The 26,258-nt window shown below is 40.9% G+C and overlaps 1 protein-coding gene and 1 pseudogene across 3 annotated transcripts in view; one reads left to right on the top strand and one right to left on the bottom strand.

Annotated features, from left to right (window-relative positions):
- Positions 1–25,863, top strand: part of LEO1 (LEO1 homolog, Paf1/RNA polymerase II complex component) — a 53,001-nt gene extending 27,138 nt beyond the window's left edge. The window contains exons 7-12 of one of the 3 annotated variants that reach the window (XM_023732483.1): positions 11,163–11,257; positions 11,786–11,920; positions 13,270–13,405; positions 15,399–15,585; positions 17,967–18,064; positions 25,555–25,863. In XM_023732483.1, coding sequence (XP_023588251.1) covers positions 11,163–11,257; positions 11,786–11,920; positions 13,270–13,405; positions 15,399–15,585; positions 17,967–18,064; positions 25,555–25,659 — 756 coding nt within the window. In that variant the 3' untranslated portion in view covers positions 25,660–25,863. The remainder of the gene's footprint in view (positions 1–11,162; positions 11,258–11,785; positions 11,921–13,269; positions 13,406–15,398; positions 15,586–17,966; positions 18,065–25,554) is intronic. The other 2 variants (XM_004377670.2, XM_023732484.1) reach the window with 2 other exon arrangements.
- LOC111820808 (pterin-4-alpha-carbinolamine dehydratase pseudogene) lies at positions 24,353–25,543 on the bottom strand (annotated as a pseudogene).
- Positions 25,864–26,258: the final 395 nt, after the last annotated feature.

Below are 26,258 nucleotides of genomic sequence, written 5' to 3'. Positions count from 1 at the left end.
GTCTTCCCCCTTTTGATCAGGATTGTTCTATGGAATCTTTGATCAAAATATTCAGTAATGGTAGCCAGGCACCATACAGTTATTCCAGTGTCTTGACAAAGGAGGCAGTTGTTCATGGAGGCAATTAGCCATACATTTTCCTCCTATTCTGATGCGCCTTCTTCCTCTGTAGCTCCACTTGAGTAGAGACCAATTGTTGTGTCTTAAATGGCTGCTTGCCAGGCACGATGCAGGGAACTGGAACGTAGAACAGAAGCACTAAACATGTTATTAGACCAGTTAACTGGGATGTCTCGTGAAACCATGACCCTAAACCTACAAACCAGAGAACTAAATCCCATGAGGTGTTTGGTTGTACATAAGCAGCCTCAGCAAAGCTATTCTTTTTTTTTGTCATTGTTGTAAATATATCTATCACACAATTTTTGCCATTCAACTTTTTGTAGGTGTATAACTTATTCACAGCAGTTACGGCTGTGCAACCGTACTCTTAATCAATGTGATTTTTTTCATCACCATTAACCCCCCTTTACTCCCTCCCTCCTGTTCCTGGTAACCACTAATAAACTTTGGTTTCCATATGTTTGTTTTTTCTTTTTATGTAAGTGAGGTCATACAATATTTGTCCTTTTGTGACCAGCTTATTTCGCTCAGCATAGTGTCTTCAAGCTCCATCCATACTGTAGCGTGTAGCAGGACTTCATTTCTCCTACTGGCTGAGTAGTATTCCATTGTATGTATGTACCATATTTTGTTTACCCATTCATTTGTCGGTGGACATTTAGGTTGTTTCCACCCTTTTTGGCTATTGTGAATAGTGCTGCAATGAACAGTGGTATACAAGTCTCTGTTAGAGTCTGTGCTTTCAAGTCTTTTGGGTAGATACCTAGGAGTAGAATTGCTGGGTCATATAGTAGTTCTGTTTTTAGTTTTTTGAGGAACTGCCACACTGTTTGCCACAAAGGCTGTACCATTTTGCATTCCCACCAGCAATGGATAAGGGTTCTAATTTCCCCACATCATCTCTAGCATTTGTTATTTCCTGTATTTTTTTTTTTTAACCTTAGCCATCCTAGTGGGAGTGAAATGGTATCTTACTATGGTTTTGATTTGCATCTCTCTGATGGCTAACGATGCTGAGCATCTTTTCATGTGTTTGGTGGCCATTTGAATGTTGTCTTTGGTGAAATGTCTATTCAAGTCCTTTGTCCATTTTATGATTGGGTTATTTGTCTTTTCTTAAGTTGTTAAAGTTTTATGTATATTTTGCTTATTAGATTCTTGTCAGATATATGATTTCAGAAGATATACTCCCAGTCGGTAGCTTGTCTTTTCACTTTTTTGGTAGTCTTTTGATGAACAAAAGCTTCTAATTTTTATGAGGTGCCATTTACTGATTTTGTCTTTTGCTGTTTGTGCTTTCGTTATTACATTAGATAATCCATTGTTGAAAGCTAGGTGTGACAGCATTGCCCCTGCTTGTTCTTCTAAGAATTTTATGGTTTTAGTTTGTACATTTAGGTCCTTAATCGATTTTGAATTTGTTTTTGTATATGGTGTGACTCGTGGATCCTGTGTCATTTTTCACATGTGGATATCCAATTTTCCCAGCACCATTTACTGAAGAGACACTTCTTTCTCCATCAGATGGCCTTAGCACTCTTGTCAAAAATCAGTTGACCTGCAACTAAAGCACAATTTAAAAAAAAAAAAAATCAGTTGACCATAGATGTGTGGGTTTATTTCTGGACTCTCAGTTCTATTCCATTGGTCTATGTGTCTGTTGTTATACCAGTACCAGGCTGTTCCGATTACTGTATCTGTATAGTATGTTTTAAACTCAGGAAGTGTGAGTCCTCCTACTTTGTTCTTCTCTTTCAACATTGTTTTAGCTATTCAGGGCCTCTTGTCATTCCATATAAAGTTTAGGATTGGTTTTTCGATTTTTGTAAAGAAGGCTGTTAGAATTTTGATTGGGATTGCATTGAATCTATGGATTGCTTTGGGTAGTATTGACATCTTAACAATATTAAGTCTTCCAATCCATGAACATGGAACATCTTTTCATTTATTTAAGTCTTCTTTAATCTCTGTCAGCAGTGTTTTATAGTTTTCATTGTATAAGTCCTTCACATCGCTGGTTAGATTTATTCCTAGGTATTTTATTCTCTCAGATGCTATTGTAAATGGAATTGTTCCCTAATTTCCTTTTCAGATAGCTCATTGCTAGTGTATATCCAAATCCAGTTGATTTTTGTTTGTTGACCTCGTACCTTGCAACTTTGTTAAATTCCTCTATTAGCTCTAGAAGTTTTATTGTGGACTCTGGGATTTTCTCTATATAGGATCATATCATCCGTGAGTAGAGATAATTTTACTTCTTCTTTTCCAGTGTGGATACCTTTTATTTCTTTTTCTTGTCTTTTTGCTCTGGCTAGGACTTCTAATATGATATTTAATAGAAGTGATGAGAACAGGCAGCCTTGTCTTGTTCCCAATTTCAAGGGGAAAACTCAGTGTTTTTCCATTAAGTATAATGTTGGATGTTGGCTTTTCATATATGTCCTGAATCATACTGAGGAATTTCCCTTCTGTTCCTTTCTTTGTTAGAATTTTTATCAAGAAAGGGTGTTGGATTTTATCAAATGCTTTTTCTGCGTCCATAGAGATGATCATGTGGTTCTTTTTCTTTTTTCTATTGATGTAGTGTATTGCATTGATTGATTTTCTAATGTCAAACCATCGCTGCATTCCTGGAATAAATCCCAGTTGGTCGTGGTTGTATAACTCCTTTAATGTGCTGTTGGATTCTGTTCAGTAGTATTTTGTTGAGAATTTTTGCATCTATATGAGAGGTATTGACCTATAGTTTTCTTTTCTCACAGTTCTTTGTCTGGTTTGGGTATGAGGGTTATATTTGCTAAATAGAATGAATTAGGGAGTATTCCTTCCTTCTCTGTCCTTTGGAAGAGTTTAAACAGTATTGGTGTCAGTTCTCTAAATGTTTGGTAGAATTCTTCAGTGAAACTAGGACTTTTATTTGTTGGGAAGTTTTTGATCACTGATTTGATGTCTTCGTTTGTTATGAGTCAGTTTGGATAGGTTGTGTGCTTCTAACATTTCATCTAGATTATCTAGTTTTTTGCTATACAGTTGTTCATAATATTCTGTCATAATTCTCTTTCTATAGGTCAGTAGTAACAATTTGTCCATTTCATCTAGGTTATCCAGTTTTTTGCTTTACAGTTGTTCATAATATTCTGTCATAATTTTCTATCAGGTCAGTTGTAATATCTCCTCTTTCATTTTTTGTTTTGGTTGTTTGCATCTCTTCTCTTCTGTGTCAGTCTAGCTAAATGTTTGCCAGTTGCTGTCATATTTTTTTGATGCTTTTAAAAAAATTTTAGTTTCTTCTTTTGAAATAGTTATTACTGTGGTTAGATACATATGACTACATCCATATATACTGTGGATGAGTTCTAGTAATTTCCTGCGAGAGGAGATTCTTCAGGCTCTTTAATCTATGGATAAACAAATCATGTACAAAAGGAGAATTTATTACATAATACTTCATATATATAGCTCTCTTTTTTGTATTCTTTTGATTGCTCTTGTTGACTAGTAGGAGAGATTTTTACTGCACTAAATTCTCATTAATGCTTCTCTTTGATGTGTTGTAGTATCTGGTTTGTCCAAGGAGACCTCTAATCTCCGTTTAAATAAGGAAGACAGACATATGTCAAGCAGAAGTTTTAGAGCTGGAATTGTACTAAGGAGAAGAGAAGCAGTTGAACGTATGATACTGAAATTAGAGCTGTGCATTTTAAATTCTTAAACATAAAGGATTTCCATAAATACTTTATTTTCTAGACAGTAGATATTGTACATGGTCTTAGAATGTTGAGAAGTGCCAGTTTGGCATTCTTATAATTCAGAGGCTAAATGTTTAAATTTCTAATAATACTCTGTCTTCAAATGTGAAAGATCCACAAGTAATTAAACAACCTTGATACTGTATCAATATGTTTTTTGTCCGAAAGGCATGGGCTTAGCTTTACAGTGAGACTTCAGTACTCTTCTTTTTCTTAATGGAAATTCAAATCAAATGAGAAAAGGCGATACACAGAGGCTAATGGCTTGTTTTTGGTTACCAATTAATAGTTTATACTACTTAGACTGATTTTGGGGTTTTGTTGCCTTGCTCCTGCCTACCCATCCTCCACTCCCATTAGCCCAGCTGTTAATGTTATTTCCTTGGAACATGTGTATGTATTGATCTAGCGTTAAACCTGTTGCTGTCCAATCGATTCCGATTCATAGTGACCTTATAGGACAGAGTAGAACTGCCCCATAGGGTTTCCAAGACTGTAATCTTTATGGAAGCAGACTGCCATATCTTCCTCCCATGGAGCAGCTGGTGGATTTGAATCGCCGACCTCTCAGCAGCCGAGTGCTTTAACCACTGTGCAACCAAGCCTTCTTTGATTTAGGGTTAGCAGAAAAATGTTTACCTGTATTTTATTGACTATGCAAGGGCATTTGACTGTGTGGATCATAACAAATTATGGATAACATTGTGAAGAATGGGAATTCCAGAACACTTAATTGTGCTCATGAGGAACCTGTACATAGCCCAAGAGGCAGTCATTCAAACAGAACAAGGGAATACTGCGTGTTTTAAAATCAGGAAAGGTGTGCATTAGGATTGTATCCTTTTACCATACTTTTTCAACCTATATGCTGAGCAGATAATCTGAGAAGCTAGGCTATATGAAGAAAAATGGGGCATCAGGATTGGAGACGAAGACTCCTTAACAGCTTGTGATATGCAGATGACACAACCTTGCTTGTTGAAAGTGAAGAAGACTTGAAGCACTTACTGGTGAAGATCAAAGACTACAGCCTTCAGTATGGATTACACCTCAACATAAAGAAAACAAAAATCCTCACAACTGGACCAATAAGCAACATCATGATAAACAAGAGAAAAGATTGAAATTGTCAAGGATTTCATTTTATTTGGATCCATAATCAACGCTCATGGAAGCTGCAGTCAAGAAATCAAACGTGAGGAGGCTGAGCCAACATGGAGCTATAGAAGCACCATGCAGTTGCTCTACAGCAAAGACCCGAAAAACTAAGTAAAACAGATACAAACGTCAGTCCGGGAACCCTAAACATCAAATGAAGGGATAAAGAACTCAGCCAAGCACCAAATGGAATAAGAAACTGACAGAGAACAGAGAACGAAGAGAGCTATGGAGTGGAGGTCCCCTATCAGCTAACATGGCACAGACTCACCATCTTGGACCCCTCAGCCACCAAGAATGGCAGACAGGGAGTACAAGAAGGCAACTTCATGGAGCTCCCAGCAGGAGACAGAGCACTCGGTAACAGGGATACACGCTTTCCCACTCCCCACCCTTCTTCCCTCTGTGTGGCCTCTGCCGCTTTCCAGCAGGCCATGGTCACTTGGCGGGAGAGAAGCTGGCTCCTTGCTGCTTGGATTTGCCCCGCCCCTACCAACCGGCTTCTTCAGTACCATTTTGTTGTTTGGCTTCTTTTTGTTTCTTGTCTCTGTCTGACCTCCTTCCTTTCCTTTCTTCCACCCAGCTGGCGCCGTGTGCCATCTCAACTCCTTCTTGATGGGCTGTGTCGCACCGCTCAGCTCGGGAGCTGCTTCCCTGGTCTGTGCCACCGTACTGGTGGGCTCCCTCGGGGCATTTTTTTGTTCGTTTCTTCTTTCTCAGTTCCTTGTCTCTCTCTACCTTCATTTCCTTTCTCCCAACCACCTGGCCACATGTACCTTTTTTTTTCCTTCTTTTTTTTCTGTCTCATATCTCCCTCCCTTCCTTTCTCCCTTCCACCTAGCTGCGTGTGCTGCCTCCGCCCCTTTTTGACAAGCTGTGCCACATCGCCCGGGTGGAAAGCCACTGGCACATGGCTTCCCTGGGTCCGTGCCACTCCACCAGCAGGCTCCCTCAGCACCATTTTTTTTTTTTTTTCTTCTGTTTCTCTTCTCTCCCACACCCACTTAGCTCCACACATCACATCCTCCCCCGTTCCTCCTGCCTGTCAGCACCATGCACTGAGCATTACACCCTTGAGAGGCACAGGCATGGACCACCGGACTCCACCCTGCACTGCCCCTCGGCCCAGAAGGCTTCACTGGAGAATTCTATCAGACATTCAGGGAAGAGCTTATACCAGTACTACTCAAACTGTTTCAGAACATAGAAAAGGAAAGAATACTGCTGAATTCATTCTATGAAGCCAGCATAACCCTGATACCAACAGCAGGCAAAGACACCACAAAAAAAGATTACAGACCAGTCTCTGTCATGAATATAGACGCAAAAATTCTCAACAAAATTCTAGCCAATAGAATTCAGCATCATATCAAAAAAAAAATACACCACGACCAAGTGGGGTTCATACCAGTTATGCAAGGATGATTCCACATTATAAAATCAATCAACATAATCTGCTACATAACTGAAAGAAAAGAATCATGTGATCATCTTTAGCAATGCAGAAAAGGCATTCGACAAAGTACAACACCCATTTCTGATAAAAACTCTCAATAAAATAGGTATAGAAGGGAAATTTCTCAATGTAAAACAGGTCATCTTACAAAACCAAAAGCCAACATCATTCTTAATAGACGGGCTGAAAATATTCCCCTGTATCACCACTCCTATTTAACATTGTGCTGGAAGTCTAGCTAGAGCAATAAGGCAAGGAAAGGAAATAAAGGGCGTCCAAATTGGTATTGAAGAAGTAAAACTGTCCCTATTTATGGATGATATGATACTATACATAGAAAACCCAAAAGACTCCACGAGAAAACTACTGGAACTAATAGATTCAGCAGAGTAGCAGGATACTAGATAAACATACAAAAATCAATTGGATTCCTATACACCAATAAAGAGAATGACGTAAAGGAAATCAGGAAAACAATATCATTTATAATAGCCCCTAAAAAAATAAAATAGGAATAAATCTAACCAGGGATGTAATAGACCTATACAAAGAAAACTACAAAAAACTGCAAGAAACCGAGTGAGACCTACATAAATGGAAAAACATACTATGCTTATGGATACATAGACTCAACATTGTGACAACATAAGTTCTTCCCAAAGCAATCTACAGCATTCTTTAAAGAGATGGAAAACTAATTAATAACTTTATATGGAAAGGGAAGCGGCCCCGGATAAGTAAAGCACTACCGAAGAAGAGGAGTAAAGTAGGAAGACTAGCACTGCCTGACCTCAGAACCTACTATACAGCTATGGTAGGCAAAACAGCCTGGTGCTGGTACAGCGACAGACACATTGACCAAAGGAACAGAATTGAGAACCCAGTTGTAAATTTATCCGCCTACAGCTACCTGATCTTTGACAAAGGCTCAAAGTCCATCAAATGGGAAAAAGTCTTTTTAACAAATGGTGCTAGCAAAACTGGATGTCCATCTGCAAAAAATGAAACAGGACCCATACCTCACACCATACACAAAAACTAATTCAAAATGGATCAAAGACGTAAATATAAAACCAAAAACTGTTAAGATCATAGAAGAAAAAAATAGAGTCAACACTAGGGACCCTAATACACGGCATAAACAAGATACGAACCATAACTAATAATACACAAACACCGGAAGATAAGCTAGATAACTGGGATCTTCTAAAAATTAAACATATATGCCCATCAAAAGACTTCACCAAAAGAATAAAAAGAGAACCTAGAAACTGGGAAAAAATTTTTAGCTATGACAAATCCGACAAAGCTCTAATCTCTCAAATCTGTAGGAAAATCCAACACTTCTACAACAACAAAAAAAAAGACATATTATCCAATTAAAAAATGGGCAAAGGATATGAACAGACATTTCACCAAAGAAGACATTCAGGCAGCTAACAGACACATGAGGAAATGCTCGCAATCACTAGACATTAGAGAAATGCAAATCAAAACCACAGTGAGATACCATCTCACTCCACCATTACTGGCACGAATCAAAAAAAACAAATGTTGAAGAGGCTGCAGGGAGCTTGGAACTCTTATGCCCTGCTGGTGGAAATGTAAAATGGTACAACCATTTTGGAAAATGGTATGGCACTTCCTTAAAAAGCTAGAAATAGAAATACCATATGATCCAGCAATCCTACTCCTAGGAATATATCCTAGAGAAATAAGAGCCGTTATATGAATAGACATATGCACACTTGTGTTCATTGCAGCATTATTCAGAATGTGAAAAAGATGGAAACAACCTAAGTGCCTATCAAACAAACTATGGTAGATAGACATAATGGAATACTGTGCAATGATAAAGAACAACGATGAATCTGTGAAGCATCTCACAACATGGATGAATCTGAAGGGCATTACGCTGCGTGAAATAAGTTCATCACTAAAGGACAAATACTGTATGAGACCACTATTATAAAACTCACAAGAAGATTTATGCAGAAAAAGAAACAATCTTTGATGGTTATGAAGGCGGGGAGGGGTTGAGAGGAAAAACACTAAATAGACAATAGCCAGGTGGTAACTTTGGTGAAGGGTAAGACAGTACAGAATACTGGGGAAGCCAGCACAACTTGTCCAAGGTAAGGTCATGAAAGCTCCATAGACACATCCACACTCCCTGAGGGACCAAATTACTGGGCTGAGAGCTGGTCTCAGGGAATATCTAGCTCAATTGACATAACATAGTTTATAAAGAAAATGTTCTTCTACATCCTATGTTGGTGGGTAGTGTCTGGGGTCTTTTTTAAAGCTTGTGAGTGGCCATCTAAGATACTGGTCCCACCCCATCTGGAGCAAGGGAGAATGAAGAAATCCAAAGACACAAGGGAAAGATTAGTCCAAAGGACTAGTGGACCACAACTACCACAGCGTCTACCTGACTGAGTCCAGCACAGCTAGATAGTGCCTGGCTACCACTGCCAACTGCTCTGACAGGAATCACTATGAGTCAGAATCGACTCAACATCACCTAACAAGAGTATGAGATTCTAACATGGCTACTTTAGTGCCTATGGGCTTATTCTTTTTTCATCATACTTACTTTTGTCACTTGCTTTTTATTGTTCCCCATCATTTATATAAATTAATGTGGTAGCTCCTTATTTATTGACTCTTTATAGATTTATTTTCACATTTCTATTTTTTTACTTTCTGTCGGTCATGATGATGCATCAGTGAATATCAGTATATCTATTATAGTCTCAGATCATGTAATGTTAGATGCTAGTAGAGACATCAAAGAAAGTTTAGTAATAAATATTCTACTTTGCAATCTTGGTACTTTAGTGTACAAAATGTTGATATTTACCACGGAGTGCTTTCTTTTAAAATGTTGGTGTGTGATGGAAAATAACTGTGAACCCTTTGTTTTGTGACTGATGTTTCAAACTAGGCTGGCCAGTCTGATGTCTCCTTGAAAATTCAAATAGAGCCGATTGGTGGTATAGTTAATTCTGTAGTGAACAAGGAATTCCTTAGTGAACAAAGAACAGTTTATGTACCTCTGTGGTCCTCTGTGTTAGGTGTACTTTCATATGTCCTTCGTCCCAGTGGACTAAAACTAGCAGTGTGTCCTATCACAGCATCATTATTTGAATCACCTTACGTGATAGAAAACATTTTTCAGAATAGCTTCTCAGTTAATAATAGCCCATGTGTGTTTGCATATTTATACGGGAGAGAAGACAGGGCCAGTAACGGATTGTTTTAATTCTTTATTAAGGAAAATTTCAGCATATACAATTATAGTAAGATTAGTACATTGAACTCTCCTGTGCCTGTCACCCAGTTCAGCAATTGTCAATTTGTGGACAATCTTGTTTTTTCTGTATTCCTGCCCCTCTCTCCCAGTCTGCATTGAAACAACTCTTAAACATGACATCATATTGAATTCTTGAGTATTGCAGAGTTCTTTTACCAGCTGGCTTTATAGTTATTTATCTATTTAGTGAGGATTAAAAAAGCAAGGAGAAAAATTGGAAGGGAGCCATTAGGACTAAGTTGCAAAGACAGTAGCTGCTAACAGAGTGGAGATCCAGAAAATCTAAATGGGAGTGGAAGCTGCTATTCCTTGGGTGGATGGTGGAGAAATAGACATAGCGAAGCATGACCTGTGGGTTTTCAAAATGCTGACTTCTCTTTGCTGCCGTCTTCATTATTTTTATTCTTATGAGGGTATCTTTTTTTAATTTTTCACTTTCACTTTAGTGGGTTTCCAGGAAGCAGCTGTGAAGAGTGGTGTGCGTTCAGTGTGTTTTTCATAGTGTTTGCCTTTTCCTTATAGTTTATCTATTTTCCTTTACCTCTTAAATACTTTTAAGCATACCTTGTAATTATAATTTCCGTTAGATTTTTCTGTAACTCAAGTTCTTGGGGAGTTAGTCTCCCTGTCTCCCTGTTTGTTTTGTTTGCAGACTGTCACTCATGGGATATGGTCTTGTGTGCTTTTTAACTTTTACTTATCAGCTCACCTGAAGTAGCACTTACTTTTTTCCATAAGGTCTAGTGTGGTCTGGGCTAGTACAGCGTTTCTCCAGAGTGGCTCTCTGTGAGCCTCACCTCTCTGCTTATGTCTTGGTTTGGAGTTTCCCTGCCATGCAGGGAAACTTGTTCATACCTAGAGCTTCAATTTTCACAAGATTTTTTTTTTTTTCTTACTCCTCGATGGGGAGCTTTTTTGTCTCTCTAGACTTGAAGCCATGTCTCTTTGTCCCATTTTTCATGGGGTATTTAGTCCTGCGAGAGAACCTGCTTCATGTATTGTTCTCAGTTCTAAAATGCTCTCTGATCTGGGCACAAGGCTCATCTCCTGTCCCTCGTAGCTCTTACTGTGTCTTATAACATCCCAGGGCTGCTGCAGACTTAGCATCTGCTGAAACGCTCTGGCTCCCCACTCCCTCTCATTTCAGCACTAGGAGTTCAGAAATTCATTTAAGTATATTTTTTTTTACCTGTTGTTAATTTATCACATCTTTAGGTGATTGAAGCGAGAGGGTTTCACTGTTGTCTATTTTTCTATCACCACCTACCTATGCTTTGTCTATGACTGTTTCTTTTCAGGAGAAAAGAAACACAGAGTCAGTTAAACTACAGTTTTCTGACGCATTTGTGTTTTGAACCAGGTAGAAAATACGATACGATGGCGGCTACGCCGGGATGAGGAAGGCAATGAAATGAAAGAAAGCAATGCTCGGATAGTCAAGTGGTCAGACGGAAGGTGAGCACAGTTTCCTGAAGAGGATTGAAATACCAGAATGTGGCTAGGAGGGGTCATGCTTGTAATAGGATCTTATTTTCAGGCCACCTGTTATGAAAGAATAATCGACTCAACGGCAAGGAACAGCTACAACAACATCGCATAGAAAGCCTGAGAAAAATAAATAGGTAGTTGGGGTCATACAGGCTAATGGAGGCATTAAAAGTGGGCCTGAAATACAATCATTCTCGTTGGCTGCCGATTGTTAGTTTGGAAGTTAGCTACCTCCCACCGTTGTATACTGCTCACTATCAGTTGACATTTTTTTAAAACTCTCTTTTACTGGAAAAATAGTAGAGACTGCGTAGATGTCATGGCATTGTGTATTCTACGTAGACAGTTTTTCACACCATGCCTTCTTTATTCTTTTCTTTCCTTCTGAATTCTGTGTAAGGAGAGAACACAGCAGTTTGATCACATTTTAAGTGAAATGAAAATGGTAGAATGAAAGCTTTATGATTTTAATATGTGACTTATGTCTTGTTGCAGCATGTCACTGCATTTAGGCAACGAAGTGTTTGATGTTTACAAAGCTCCACTGCAAGGTGACCACAATCACCTGTTTATAAGACAAGGTACTGGTCTACAGGGACAGGCCGTCTTTAAAACCAAACTCACCTTCAGGTAACTATTCTTGTCACCGTATTACTTGTTACAGTAAAAGCAGCAAATTATAGATGTCACAGAATGCTCGACTCACCTGATTGACATAATCTCCCAATATGGTTCACAAAGACCAAAATTTGGTTCTCAGTTCTGAGAGCTGAAAGGCTGTTTTGTCAAATGTGCTGAAAGTGGCCGGTTCTCAAAGGGAGCCAGGGTCCTGCTAACAAATGTACTAGAGACTGTTATATAAACCAGAACATCAACGTATTAATTCAGTGATCACTGGAACTGCCGAGGGAACTAGAGTACCTGTGTCTGCTGGTCATTGTGTCCTTTCTTTTTAGTGAAATTGATCCAGAGACTGATAATGACTAGAGGCTGGTGTGTATGCAGGCAAGAGGAAAGGGAATGAGCTGACTGGGTTGAAAGACTGAGGTCATCCTACTCCCCAGGCTCTGGCATCTGGTACATTACAGGGTGTGTCCCCTAAGCGGACTCAATGCTTAGGCCGGCTGGCAAGGGCACTCCCTTCTTTAGACTGTGTAGGAGCTACACTGAAATATTCATGGTTTCTTTTCTTGATTCTAAGCAGACCAGCCTCCTTGAGTAATGCTTCTCTATAGATGGGCACAATACTGTTGATTATGCTTTAACTTTTTGAGAATTTTATAGGCTTTGGGTTAGGTACACCTGTATTTAAGCTCCATTTCCACTTGTGTAACTTTGTGCAACTTTCTCAGCCTCTCTTAGCCTCAGAAACCAAAACCGTTGCCGTCAAGTTGGTTCCGCCTCATAGCGACCCTATAGGACAGGGTAGAACTGCTCCATAGGGTTTCCAAGGCAGTAAATCTTTACGTAAGCAGACTGCCACATCTTTCTCCCACGGAGCGACTGGTGGGTTTGAACCTCTGACCTTTTGGTTAGCAGCCAAGCACTTAACCACTGTGCCACCAGGGTTCCTTAGCCTCAGTGTCCTATAAAATGCAGTTAGTAATAATTACCTCACAGAGTACTTATGGCAGTTAAACCAATAACATGTAAAGCACAGAGCCTGGCACTTAGTATTCAATAAATGCTGCTGAAATCTATCCATTTACTATTTCCAGAAGGTGATTATGCTATTCAAAGGTGTCCTTTTTATTCCAGCCTTCTGTTTTTCACTTTAGTCGTGAGATAAGAATGGCTCAGTGAGCCACAGAATGAAGAACATTCAGAAGTGTCACCTAGTGTGTTCAGCTTAGTGGCCCTGCCTGTTTATTCTAGTGAATATGAAGTGGTCACTGACCACTTGTTTTTGTGATGTTGGTATGACTGGCTCACAAATGTATTTGGTAAACGGTGAGACATTTTTGTTCATTTCCTGACAGGCCTCACTCTACAGACAGTGCCACACATAGAAAGATGACTCTGTCACTTGCTGATAGATGTTCAAAGACACAGAAGATTAGAATCTTACCAATGGCCGGTCGTGATCCTGAGTGCCAGCGCACGGAAATGATTAAGGTACGTTTGCTCAGCTTCATCCTGAGATTTTTGGTACACTAAGAATAGCACTTTCCAAAACATTTGTTCATCTCTTATTTCCCTTCCCACTGACATAATCAGGCTGGAGTCATTTCTAAGCATTTGCCAAACAATGGGTGATGTGGAGATGGTAGTAAAACAAACACGGGGGCCTGTGTTTTCTTCCACCAACTTCAGCAACAAACTGGTGATTGAAAGACCTGAACCTTTCCTGATGATTAAAGATGATTAAATCATCTATATTCAGTTTAGAATTTATACCAAAAATTAGTGAAATGCTAGAGATTCAGTCTAAAATAGAGTATGTAGAAATAAACCAGGAGTTTGATTGGGAGAGTGCCTAAAGCAGAATCAGACTAAGTATCCAACCAGTAAACCAAAAACCAGTTGCTGTCTAGTCAGTTTCAACTCATGGCGACCCCACGCGTGTCAGAGTAGGAGTGTGCTCCGTAGGGTTTTCAATGGCTGATATTTTGGACGTAGATTGCCAGAGGTTTCTTCCAAGGTGCCTCTGGATGGATTTGAACCTCCAGCCTTTCAGTTAGCTGCCAAGCAAATTAACTATTTATATCACCCAGGGACTCCAAAGAGTATAGGCACGGTTTATAAGATCAGTTTATAACATTCTACCTGGTAAGTTGTAAAATTTGAAACAACTGCCAGTTAGGCACACATTCCATTCTGTGGCATTGTTCCTAAATGGTGTAGTGTGAGCTTGTGTTGACACCATGGCCTTTGGTGCAACGCTTGCTTTGAGAAGCTGAATGCAGTGACTCAGTCCCATTGTCTCTCCTTCCATCTTCTCTGAGTCCTGCTAGGTCTCAGCCATTGCCCTGCCTGCTTCATGGGTTTACGTGTCTTTTTTTGATATTTGATTGTGTTTTTGGTGAAAGTTTACACAGCAAATTAGGTTCCCATTTAACAAGTTCTATACATATTGTTCAGTGACATTGGTTACATTTTCCACATTGTGTCAGCGTTCTCATTATTGGGTGTTCTGTTCCCATTAATCTAGCTTCCCTGCCCTGCCCCCCGCCCCCCATCTTTGCTTTAGGGTAAATGTTGACCGTTTGGTTTCATAGAGATGATTTTTTTTAAAAAAAGAAGCACAGTACTCATAGGTGATACTGTTTATTTTATGAGCCAATCTGTTGTTTAACTGAAAGGTGACCTCTGGGAGTGGTTTCAGTTCAGTTTAAAGGGTTATCTCAGGGCGATAGCCTCAGGGTGAGTTTACATTTCTTAGTGCAACAGGGTGGGGCTAAGATGAGATAGTCAGTTGCCTCAGAGACTTTTACTGACCTCATTGTTACCATCTTCTGAAGGTTTGTCCCTGGGCTCCTTCTTTTTCCTCCATCCTGTGTTTTGTACATGGACGCAGGCTGACAGCCCAGATGCAGCAGCAGTGCCTAATCCAGCAGTGCATGGGGGCGTTGGCTTTGGAGGCACTCCATGCTTCATTTCCTCATCTTTCCGGCTCAGGTTAGGGATGCTGGAGGGGACTGCAGCTGCCAGTTTCCCCATTAGAAGAGCCCATTGGACCATCTTGACAATTTTCCCAAGTCTTTCACTTCCCCACCTTCTATGAAAAAGTAGACAAGGAATAAGCTATTTTGCTGCCAGTCTCTATCCCAATGGCAGTAATTTTTATTCTGTACTCAGTGTAGCCACATGCTACACTTCTTGAAACAGTTAGCTGTGTAGAATTTCTATCAACAGAATTGGAGTTGTATGTAATAATACAGAGCAATTGAATAAGGAAGATCTTCAAGGAAATACCAGAATATCCTGGATCCCCTCAGATCCTGTCCTTGCCTCGTGGACACTAATGTGCAGAACGCCAGGCAGCTGGAAGGAAATAAAGGCTCTACTTTGGGGACTAAGCATTTACAATGCATTTTTTTACAGAAAAAGTAAGCTCAAATGGACACAAAAGTAGTTTTTTAAGTTCCAGTTATTTGTTTCTTCACAGAAAGAAGAAGAACGTTTGAGGGCTTCTATTCGTAGGGAATCTCAGCAGCGCCGCATGCGAGAGAAGCAGCACCAGCGGGGGCTGAGCGCTAGTTACCTAGAGCCTGACCGCTACGACGAGGAGGAGGAGGGCGAGGAGTCCATCAGCCTGGCCGCCATTAAAAACCGATACAAAGGCGGTATCCGAGGTGAGGTGGTGCAGAGCTTAGATTTCGTCATTTCGGGTTTGGGAATTTATCTTGCTGTTGGACATAATCTGAATGCCAGGCCACTGGACATTTTAAAGAACCAGTGTTAATGGTTCTAATTAGCTAATTAACTAGATGTTTCAGAGTTCTTTCACCGGAACCTAAGAGGGTAGAAGCTGCTTCTGCTCACATTTTCAGCCTTGTCCCTTGAGCTTCTGCTTTGTTCCTGTTGTATTTGGAACTTTTTAAACATCTTTTTGTTTCTAATTGGGAATTAAGAAATTAAATTATCGAGAGAATACATGGTATTTCCTTTCCTTCCTCCTTTACTTTTCTCTGAGTTCTCCTTTGATGTTCCCTCCTTTCACAAGTATCAGTCATTTATCATGGTTAACATTTATTCAGTACATAATGAATGTCAGGCAGACACTCAGCACTTTACACGCATTCTGTTTGGTCTTCATAACAGTGTTATGGCCCAAACTTGTTCCCATTGCCATCAAGTCAATTCTGACTCATAGCAACCCTATAGGACAGAGTAGAACTGCTCCATAGGGTTTCCCAGGCTGTAATCTTAACAGGAGCAGATTGCCACATCTTTCTTCCGTAAAACAGCTGGTGGGTTCGAACCCCCGACCTTCCAGTTAGCAGCTGAGTGCTTAACCACTGTGCCATCGGGGCTCCTTCTGTTATGGCCCAGTTACTATTATTGTCCTTGTTCTTATGAAGGAAACTGAATAACTTGCACAAAGTCACATAGTTGGTAAGTGTAGGGGTGGGGGCAGTCCTTGAACTCAGGTCGTCTGACTTGTGAGACGTCCAGTTCAGCCACAACACTGTGTCCCCCTGGTTATCACCCAGAGAGAGGCTCCTCCGTAGCTGGTAGGAAGATGACATGCTGAAAAGCAAACTTAAGCTGAAGGGAGAGGACTTGGGCTGGACTCCTGGCACCGCCTGCTCTAATCGCAGCTTGCCACTCTTTAGTTGAATGACTCCCAGAAACTTACATAACCTCCCTTAACTTTTGTCAAGTCATCAGGGAAAAAAACAACTATTAATAACAGTATTTACAACATAAGGTTGTTTTGAGGATTGAATGCTATAATACACATAAAGCACTTAGCCCAGAGCCTGGCACATAACTAGTACTAAATAAATATTACATAAAACCGCTGTTACCGTCCTTACCACTCATCAGCCTTGGGCAAGTGACCACACATCTCTGAATACCACTTGCCTCATCTGTTAAATGAGGCTCTCAGACTCGCCCTGGTTCGCTTTGACAGAGCTTTGAGGATCCCTGTGCAGCGTGAGGTACACCTCTGGAGACCATGCATCCTGGTTTTGCCCTGTTGGACTGATATTTCGTAAGAATGCTCAAGCTTCACTTTCCCTGACCATCCTGCGAAACTCTCTTCTCCTTTTCTTGCACTGACTGCATTTGTTCTGGTGAGCTGTTACACTCGATCTACCTGTTATTTATTCGAGACTGCTATGTGGTGCAAATGGTTAAGTGCTCAAACCATCCAGAGATGCCTTGGAAGACAGGCCTAGCAATCTGCTTTCAAAAGGTCATGGCCTTGAAAACCCTATAGAGCACTTCTGCTCTACACACATGTGTCTCCATGAGTTGGAATTGACTCAATGGCAACTAACAACAACCACCACGTAGTAGAGAGATCTTTTACTTTTTGTCAATGCTCCTTTCCTACAGAAAAAGGTTAATTGTGGAAATAGACCACACAAAATTAAATGAAACCCAAAAAATTAAGTACGCTTTTTAGAAGAGAGACATATGTTAGTTCATCGGAGAGTAAAAGCCTAACAGATGAGTTCCTTAGCATTCAGTTCTGTTCAGTGGTCGGATAAGCCAGATTGTGGAGAACAGAAGGCTTTCGGGTTCCGAGGTGAGGGTGTGGCTCTTATTCCACCCAGAGGTTCACCTGAGCTTGGGCATCAGAGTAGATTGTACTTAGCTACATCTGCCTTTGAAATGTCCATCTGGCCACAAATGGTTTTTATAGGGCCAGAAAGCCACTTTTTGCTTTTATCTTCCAAGTGTATTTTGGAATTACCTATTATTCCCTATGAAAGTATGACTCAGGCTTTGATAGTTTACTTTGAAAGAGTAGCGGTCTCTGTCTTTTTTTGATATTTAAAAGTGGTCAGATGAAATGTTTTTGTATTTTGAAAAGATAAGTTGCTTCATTTAAACATATCTAAAACTTATGTTTATCTTTAAATAAAAAATTCAAAACTTATTTTGTTCTTCTGGGGAAGATTTACAGAGGGAACTAAAGATATTCATTAGAAGAAAATTTCAGCATTGAATCGGTCACCATCTTTGAAAGTCAATCACGATCTATTTCCTTCACTTTCAGAGGAACGAGCCAGAATCTATTCTTCAGACAGTGATGAGGGATCAGAAGAAGATAAGGCTCAAAGATTGCTCAAAGCAAAGAAACTCAACAGTGATGAGGTAAAACCAAATCTTTCCAATTCTAGTTGACCATCTACACAGGAGCACCAGCTTGTCAGTGAAGGAGAGCTCACAGACTAGTCAGGCATTGAGCTGTCTGTACAGATTATTGAAATTCAGTGAGGTAAATGCAGAAACAGGACTAAGGCTCAGAGGAGGGTATGATACTTGTGTTTGGGTGAGTCTTGGAAGGCTGCAAGGAGGAGGAGATCTCTCGCTGGGTCTTGAAAAATGTGTAGAAGCTTACAGGGTGCACAGGTCATGGTGGAGCATTCCAGGTAGGTGGAAAGGCATTTAGGAAAAGGCCCTCAGGGCCCTGAGACACCAAGGCTCACCTAGAGAATTGCAAATCGTTCAGTGTTCAACAGTGCTCTTTGGCATAAATTGCTCCACAGTCTGATCCAATTAAATTCAGGTTGGGGTAGTTTTTTAGGCCAGTCTTTGAGGCTTATTTTGACCCCAGGAAGGCTCTTCTTAGCCCTGCCTTTTCCTGGTTCTCTTTGGTGAGCTGACTGGTTTATAGTGTAGCTTGTTGCTTTTAACTAAAGGGGAGCTGTTGTGTTTGAATGCACCTTGAGAATTGAACTTCCCCACACTCTGTTTCAAATAAAGTCAGTTCCTTTGGGAAGAGCTTTGGAGCTCTTTTTTTGTGGACTGCCTCTCCCCCTGGGCAAAGTTTCTGAGCCACTTCTGTGGGTGCTGAGTGAGGCCATAACCTCTGGTTATTTCTGCTTGCCTCTCCTGGCATGGAACCTCTGCCCTAGGTGAGTGAGCTGGTATGAGGGTGATCAGGGACCGAGTGTTCTTGACCTGCCACACCTGAGGTAGAGCCTCTGTTCTGTGATTCAAGGCTGGGTGAAGGAAGGAAGCAACCAATCTCTTGGCTGCACTCACCAGGAATCTAGCCTCTACAACTTGGAATTTGAGGGGATGGGAAATGCCTGCGGCCTGCCTCTGCTAGTGAGATATTACATCCCTTGATTAGGATATAAGAGGAGACAGCCCTGTTTTCTTGGCCACGTGCACTGGGAGTAGAACTCCTGTAAAGCTGAGCTGAGTGGAACGGGAAGGAGTGGGTCATGGCTCAAATGCCCCAGAGTCTCACTATTTTTACCAAGTTTTATTAGATTTTCTTGAATAAATGTTTGTTTGCTCTATGCCCTTAGGACAGTTTCCAGACACTTTTAAGTGGTTTGGTGTTTTTTTTTAATAGTTTTTGTCATGTTTGCTTTTTTCGCTGTGGAGTGGGTCCATGAAGCTTCTAACACTGCCATCCTGGAAGTTGGAATCATTGTTTCTCTTATTAGCTGCTTTTTAGATCTTTATCTTTAGTGTTCTGGAATTTTACTACGGCGTGTCTATTTTGGATTTGTTGTTGTTCTGATTGGAATTCATTGGGCGTCCTCAGTCTGTGGATTGTTATTTTTCATCAGTTCTAAAAATTCCTCAGCCATTAACTCTTCAGCTACTACTTTACCATTCTCTTACTCCTTTGCTTCTGAAACTGTGATTAGGTGCATGATTCCTTCTCAGACTATCCTCCATGCTTTTTAAAATTTTCATTATTTGCATGTCTTTGTCTCACTGCAGTCTTAGATATGTCTTCATGTCATCTTCTAGTTCACTGCTGCTTTCTTCAGCTGTGTCTGATCTTTTCATTGAATTTTTAGTGTTTTTGTTTTTATTTGTAGCAGTCCTGTTTGTTTCATTTTCTAATCAGCATTTCTAGTTTTTAAAACTCATATTCCTTACTCATGTTTTCAATTCCTCTTTTTATGTCTTTAAATACTTTAAACCTATGTATGTTATATTTTACAATTCAAGTGTCTGAAAGCTTTACACATCTGATTTTACTGCCTGTTATTTCTGCTGTCTTTATCCATGGTTCCTTATTTCTCAATGTATTTTGTAACTAATTGATAGATTTTTTTAAGCTCATGTCAATGGAAGTTTTTTGAGGACTAGATTGGTGGATTTTTTCCAAAGATTTATATTTACTTCTGCATATGCGTTGGGCATCAGCAGCCTGTGGCCACTTTCAGCTCTGTGCTTGGAAAAGGTTTGTTGTCACTACCTGGGAAGTGTGAGTACCAGTTTCTGGTTATGAATTCTCATGGAAAATTTTTGTTTTGCTTTTAATCCCCTGTGAATTAGTTCTAAAATTTCAGATTGGGGAATATTCTGTAGTTTAAAATAGGAGTCAGCAAATTTCTTCCCACTGACCTAATCCAGCCAGTGGCCTGTTTTTTTTTTCTTTTTTTTTTTAAATAAAGTTTTATTGGAACCCACCCATGCCCATTCACTTACTTATTGTCTATGGCGTTTTCCTGCTGTAGCGGCAGAGTTGAGTAGTTGCAACACACACAGAGCCTAAAACATTTATTATCTGGCCCTTTACACAAAAAGTATGCTGACCGTTGCCTCAGAGAAACGGAGTTGGGCTTATTTCTGGTTTACCCTCACACTAAAGATATAGTCCTTTGGTGTCTCAGCTGTGTTTGTGGTAGGTCTGCTATTAGTCCGCTCACCTTTAGCAGGCCCTGGCATTTATCTTCTGTCTCCTGCACCTTGCAAGGCGTAAAACCAAAGCTTACATTCATGGCCAGTGTCCTGAAGGCGAAAGACAGCTTTAGTGCTCTGCGTATCTCTCTGGGTTCTTGCTTTCACTCAATTTTTGTCTTCCAGTTATATCTTATTTTCTTATTATTGCATTGATTTATTTATACTTACCCAGCATTGTTAGTTATTTTCAGTGGGATGGTTGTTTGGCAGATTGTTCTATCATGTTTCAGGAAATGCCCTGTTATCCACAGTGGCAAAGTGTTTTGATCCTGTTTGCCTTTCATGAACTGTGAGCTTCCATGAGCTCTTTTCTCAAGTGAAGCAGAATTCTGTTCTTACCAGTTGCCATTGAGTCATTTCCGACTCATGGTGACCGCATGTGTGTCAGAGCAGAACTGTGCTCCATAGGGTTTTAAATAGCTGATTTTCTGGAAGTAGATCACCAGGCCTTTCTTCTGAGGCACCTCTAGGTATACTCAAACCTCTAACGTTTCGGTTAAAGCTGAGCACGTTAACTCTTTGTACCACCCAGAATTCTGGGACTCCAGATTTCTGTTCTTATTAGGTTTTTGCTAATCACATTTAATATTTCCCAGTAATTCTTGGAAGTGGCATGCTATGGAAGATAACTGGACAGAAATTGTTATATTCTGCGGCATATTTTAAATTGCTGAAGGAAACATCTTAATGATCCATTTACAGTGTGTTGAACTGTTGGCAAACAGGCATCATCTAAGCAGATGCTATTTTTATTTCTTGGCAAGCAGACACTGTGAATGAAGATTGAGAAGTACCATGGGACTTCCGGTAATATTCCATAAAATACTATGTAATTAATTATATATATATATATATATATATATATATATATATATATTTTAATGTGATCTATCAGCTTACCTTCTGGGCTGGGCAGTTATAAACCTAAAACTGCCTGACTTAAAAGTGCCTCTTGTGATTGGTCTCCTATCTGTCTGTTTTAGGAATTGCTCTCTACCTTCGCCACCCACGTACTCTCTCTTAGGCTTCTTGCACTCCTCCTCTCACCAAAGATCCTACTTCTGCCTTGATCTCCCAACCGCTGCCATTGCCTCGTCATCTGCCCAGTTTTAGTCCTGGCCATGGGTTGCAGTGGAGAAGAGGAGGAATGGGCCCATTCCTGCTCTAGGCCCCTCTCCTTATTTTCCACACTACAGCCCACCCAAATACCATGAGCCTGGGTATGCCTCTGAGATACAGGGAAGTGTTCAGACCCCTAAGTTCTCACACCAGACAACCACCATTATCACCTGTGCATTCCAGGATGTGAGAGAAAGAGCTTGGGTCTTTACCACTTATGTGGCCTTAGACAATCATCTAACGTTTCTGTGTCCTCATCTATTCTGTGGGGTTTATGCTTGCTGCCTTGTAGTGTTGTGTGTGTCAGTGTGTAACAGATAGGAAAGTAGGTAGCACAGTGACATACAGTTGTTGAGCAGGAAATGCTGGTTTCCGTTCCCCAGCAGGGTTTTAAGTTACAAAAAAGGAGAAAACTATAAAGGAGGGCTTTTTATCATCCCTCATTTTTACAGGCAGTAAAAACTTGAGAAAACCTAAATTACCTCCCGGAGAAAAATGTGGAGGGGAAGAAACTGTTGGTGGTATTCTGTTCTCCAGGGGACTAGGAAAAAGGAGGGCCCTAGTGGAAAGAAACAGGTGGAGACGGTGAAAAGGAAAGGTATCGAGGCCAGTCCTCAGAGTTCTTAGGAGAAAGGGTACCTGCTGAGAATGATTACTCAGAATGTGGTGTCCAGTGGCCTGCTTCCTCTCTGCTTCTCTCTTTCCTCCACTGGCTCTCCCTCTTGGAACCTCCATCCCCGTTGGCGGCCCTGCCTAACCTATTCGATTCCGTTCCCTTCCTGTTCATGGAGCCATCAGCCACTTGGAACCAGGGGTAGGGACCTGCATTACTGTAGTAAGGCACTTCCCAGGGTTGGATTCTGAATATATTTTCCCTAGAAGCCTTGAAATTCTTGGTTGTTTGTCTCTTACACTTTAAGACAGCCTTATTCATGTATATTTTGGGTTAAATAAACTCTGGGGGCTGATTTGTTAGTATGGGGGGCAAAGAAGTATTTTTGTCATGTGTTGCATTTTTACATGACACGGAAATCTGTTCCAGCTAAATTCAGTAAGGTGACATCCCACATGCCCTGTTTCACAGGATGAGGGCATTCTGGAGGATCCCGCGCACCTTTCTGAGTCCTGGCAGTCCGCGGGACTGCATGCCTTCACTATGCTTGCCCCCTTTCTGAGTCCTGCCAGTCCGCAGGACTGCGTGCCTTCACTATGCTTGCCTCCTTTCTGAGTCCTGGCAGTCCGCAGGACTGCGTGCCTTTACTATGCTGCCTGTGGCTGCAGGTGAGGTCAGTCCTGGCAGGATTCCCAAAGCTGAATTTCCTAGCTTCTCATCCCAGACAATGGATTAGTATTAGTGCTGATTCGACTTTTTGGGGAGAGCACTGGCTGTTACCTGGCTGCTACTGGGCCCTGTCCAGCGACCTGTTGGACAGTCTCTACCCCCTTTTAGAAGTACCATACCATTCTTCCTTTATTTACTCAAATTTAAGCTCAGTTAGGAATTTTAGAGCTGAAGAGACCATACATACTAAAGTTTACTTTGGGAAGGTTGCCAAATGATTATGCTTGTATATAAAGTGTTTAAGGAGACTCTTTACTTGAAAATAAAAGACAAGTGAAACCGATTGAGTGTGCTCTTTGTCTTTGCTTATGTGGGGTTAGGAGAGAAGTATCTGGGTCTGCTCCAAGCTGGAAAGTGGAAAGGGGCAATTGTCCCATCGGGGGCAGGATCCATCTTCCAGGATTGCTGTTTGGGTAACTTTACTGCTACCAGCTGGCAAGTAAATAGAGGAGGACTTCTCTAGAACCCTTACTGTGGATTCATGACTTTCCCCTTTGAATGGCCCCTTAGGTCTTTGGGAATGCATTTTAAGGTAAAAAAGAAATGTGAAATGGTATCTTGCCCCTCAGAGGGCCAGCCCTGAGGCCATCAGAAAAAAAGTGAGCATGCTGGGGTGCATTCTAAATCCAGAAGCATCCTGTTAACATCAGCAAGATGCCTGGTCTTCCCCAACTTCAGCCTGCAAACCGTTTGTTTTACTCTATTCAGTTTTTGGTGAGGGGACTCATTAATTGTAATTCTGGATTATCATATCCAGTGTCAGTTCACTTTCTGGATTATCATATCCAGTATCATTTCACTTTCATCCATATTCGATATTATTTAGATGTTTGTATGTTCGAATTCTATCTGTAAAAATTGGTTGTTTTTTTTTTAAGTGACAGAATAGTTTTATTTGAGACATAAAAGCACGTGTTTCCATCACGTAGGATGGGGTTTACTTTAGGGTCCTGGTTTCTAAGATAACATTTCATGTCCCCCTCTATCACAGCTTCTTGGCAAATGAATCAGAAGGGGTGCAGCTGGGAAAGAAAATCATGACTTGATGGAAAGTTGCAAAGAAAGGGAAGAGCTTATTCAAATTAGCATACATGTAACAGAGTGCCAAGGATGAAGAGAGTGGCATGGGGGAGAGGTCAGTGAAGTGGTCCTCTCCTTTCCATAGCAAGGACTCGCCCTGAAACAGGCAGCAGGGTGGGCTTGACAGTGGTGACTCAGCAAGGTCTCGGGACCAAGGACTCCCCAGCCCTCCCTGTATTCTCAGTTCAGCCACCCCTCCCCCACTGAGGAATTAAAAGAGGAAGGACAGGGCCTCCTAAGTCATGGACTGCTACTTGTTCGATGAAGCTGGCCAGGTTTATGTCCCACTGAAAGGCCTGCACACTCATGGGTGCTCAGGGTGATGTGGACCTTGTTGTACACATTAAACCATTCAGGATGATGGTCCAGTTTCTCAGCCTGCAGGGCCACCCTTGTCATGAACGCAAAAGCCCTACTGAAGTCTTTGAAATGGAACTGCTTGAAGATGGCATCGCGGCCTTCCAGCTCATTACACCCCACAGCCCTCAGGTTTGGCAGCAGTTGGTCCCTGTCCTCAGCGCTTAGCCTGTGTGCTTTGCCAGCCATGTCCGAGCGTGGTGGGACAAGGGCAAGCAGCAGGTGGCGAGCCAAGAGGCGAGCACTGCGGCCAGGCGCACCGGGCAAGCGGCTGGGTGGAACCCTCCGGGGCCCTAAAAATTGTTTCTTAGATAACTTCCTGAATTGTTCCTCCTATTAGGACATTGTATAGCATGATTTTAAACAGGATAAACTTGTACATAAAAGGCTTTTGATTTCCTCAAACATTTCTTTAAGCACTTCTTTTAAAAAGTCAGTTTTGAGTACATTCAAAACAAGAAATCTTTTTTTTAAAGATTGACAGGCTTTAAAGTACTGAATTTTAGATCATGAAAAGAGGTGAAGTGCTAAGGAAGCAGGTAAAAAAGTTGAAGTTTATCTGATCATGGTAAAAACATTCCAACAGGATACGTGGTAATACAGGAAAAACAAGTCTCCCTCTCACCCTGACCGCCCCAGGGCAAACCCCATTTCCAGTTTCTGCATGTTCTTCTCTGTGGATGAGGGTTTCCCTGTGAGATAGTGGGCTACGGTTTCCGGCATGTTCTTCTCCGTGGATGAGGGCTCCCTGTGAGATGGTGGGCTGCATCGCTTTCCCTCACCGTCTGCTGGGGCCTGAAGTTGCGTTTTGTAGTTAGTTTATAATGAACTCTGCAAAATTGTCATTTTTGAGCACCTCTAATACATGCATACTTGAAAACTGACCATGATCTTAACCACAGGTTTTAAGGTGAATGTACTTATTAAAAGTTATTTTATGTATTCAGCGGCTCTTTCAGCTCAGCTATTTTTGATAAACTTTCCTAGACATGTTCTCTGTTGACTTCAGATTTTTTTTAAATCTGTTTAGGAAGGTGAACCTTCTGGAAAGAGAAAAGCAGAGGATGATGATAAAGCAAATAAAAAGCATAAGAAGTACGTAATCAGTGATGAAGAAGAAGAAGATGATGATTGAAGTACAAAATGTGAAAACACTTTATATATTTTATTGTACAGTTTGTTTTATAAATATGATGTAAACATGAGTTATTTTGATTGAAATGAATTGATTTCCTTTTGTGTAATTTTAATAAAAATTTTAGAAAAGCAACTTTCTGTGTTCAAGAAGTCTCCTTTTCGCAAAGCAAGTTTATTTTAGTAATTGTTTACACTGGGTCTTAGGTTTTAGTGGAGTCTCTGGCTGGTGCAGATGGTTAACAGTGCTAACATAAAGGTTGGAGGTTCAAGTCCACCCAGAGGTACTTCAGAAGAACGACTTGGTGTCATGGATTGAATTGTGTCCTCCAAAAATATGTGTCTCAATTTGGCTAGGCCACGATTCCCAGTATTGTGTGATTGTCCACCATTTTGTCATCTGATGTGATTTCCCTGTATGTTGTAATTTCTATCTCTATGATGTTGATGAGATGGGATTAGCAGCAGTTATGTTAATGAATCAGGACTTAATCTACAAGATTGGATTGTGTCTTGAGCCAATCTCTTTTGAGATACAAAAGAGGGAAGCAAGCAGAGGGACATGGAGACCTCTTACTACCAAGAAAGCACCAGAGCAGA

This window comes from Trichechus manatus, unplaced genomic scaffold (assembly GCF_000243295.1).
Source record: "Trichechus manatus latirostris isolate Lorelei unplaced genomic scaffold, TriManLat1.0 scaffold00052, whole genome shotgun sequence".
NCBI classification, from domain to species: Eukaryota; Metazoa; Chordata; class Mammalia; order Sirenia; family Trichechidae; genus Trichechus; species Trichechus manatus.
Note: the sequence above shows the minus strand (reverse complement) of the source record. Positions and strands in the feature narration are given on the sequence as shown.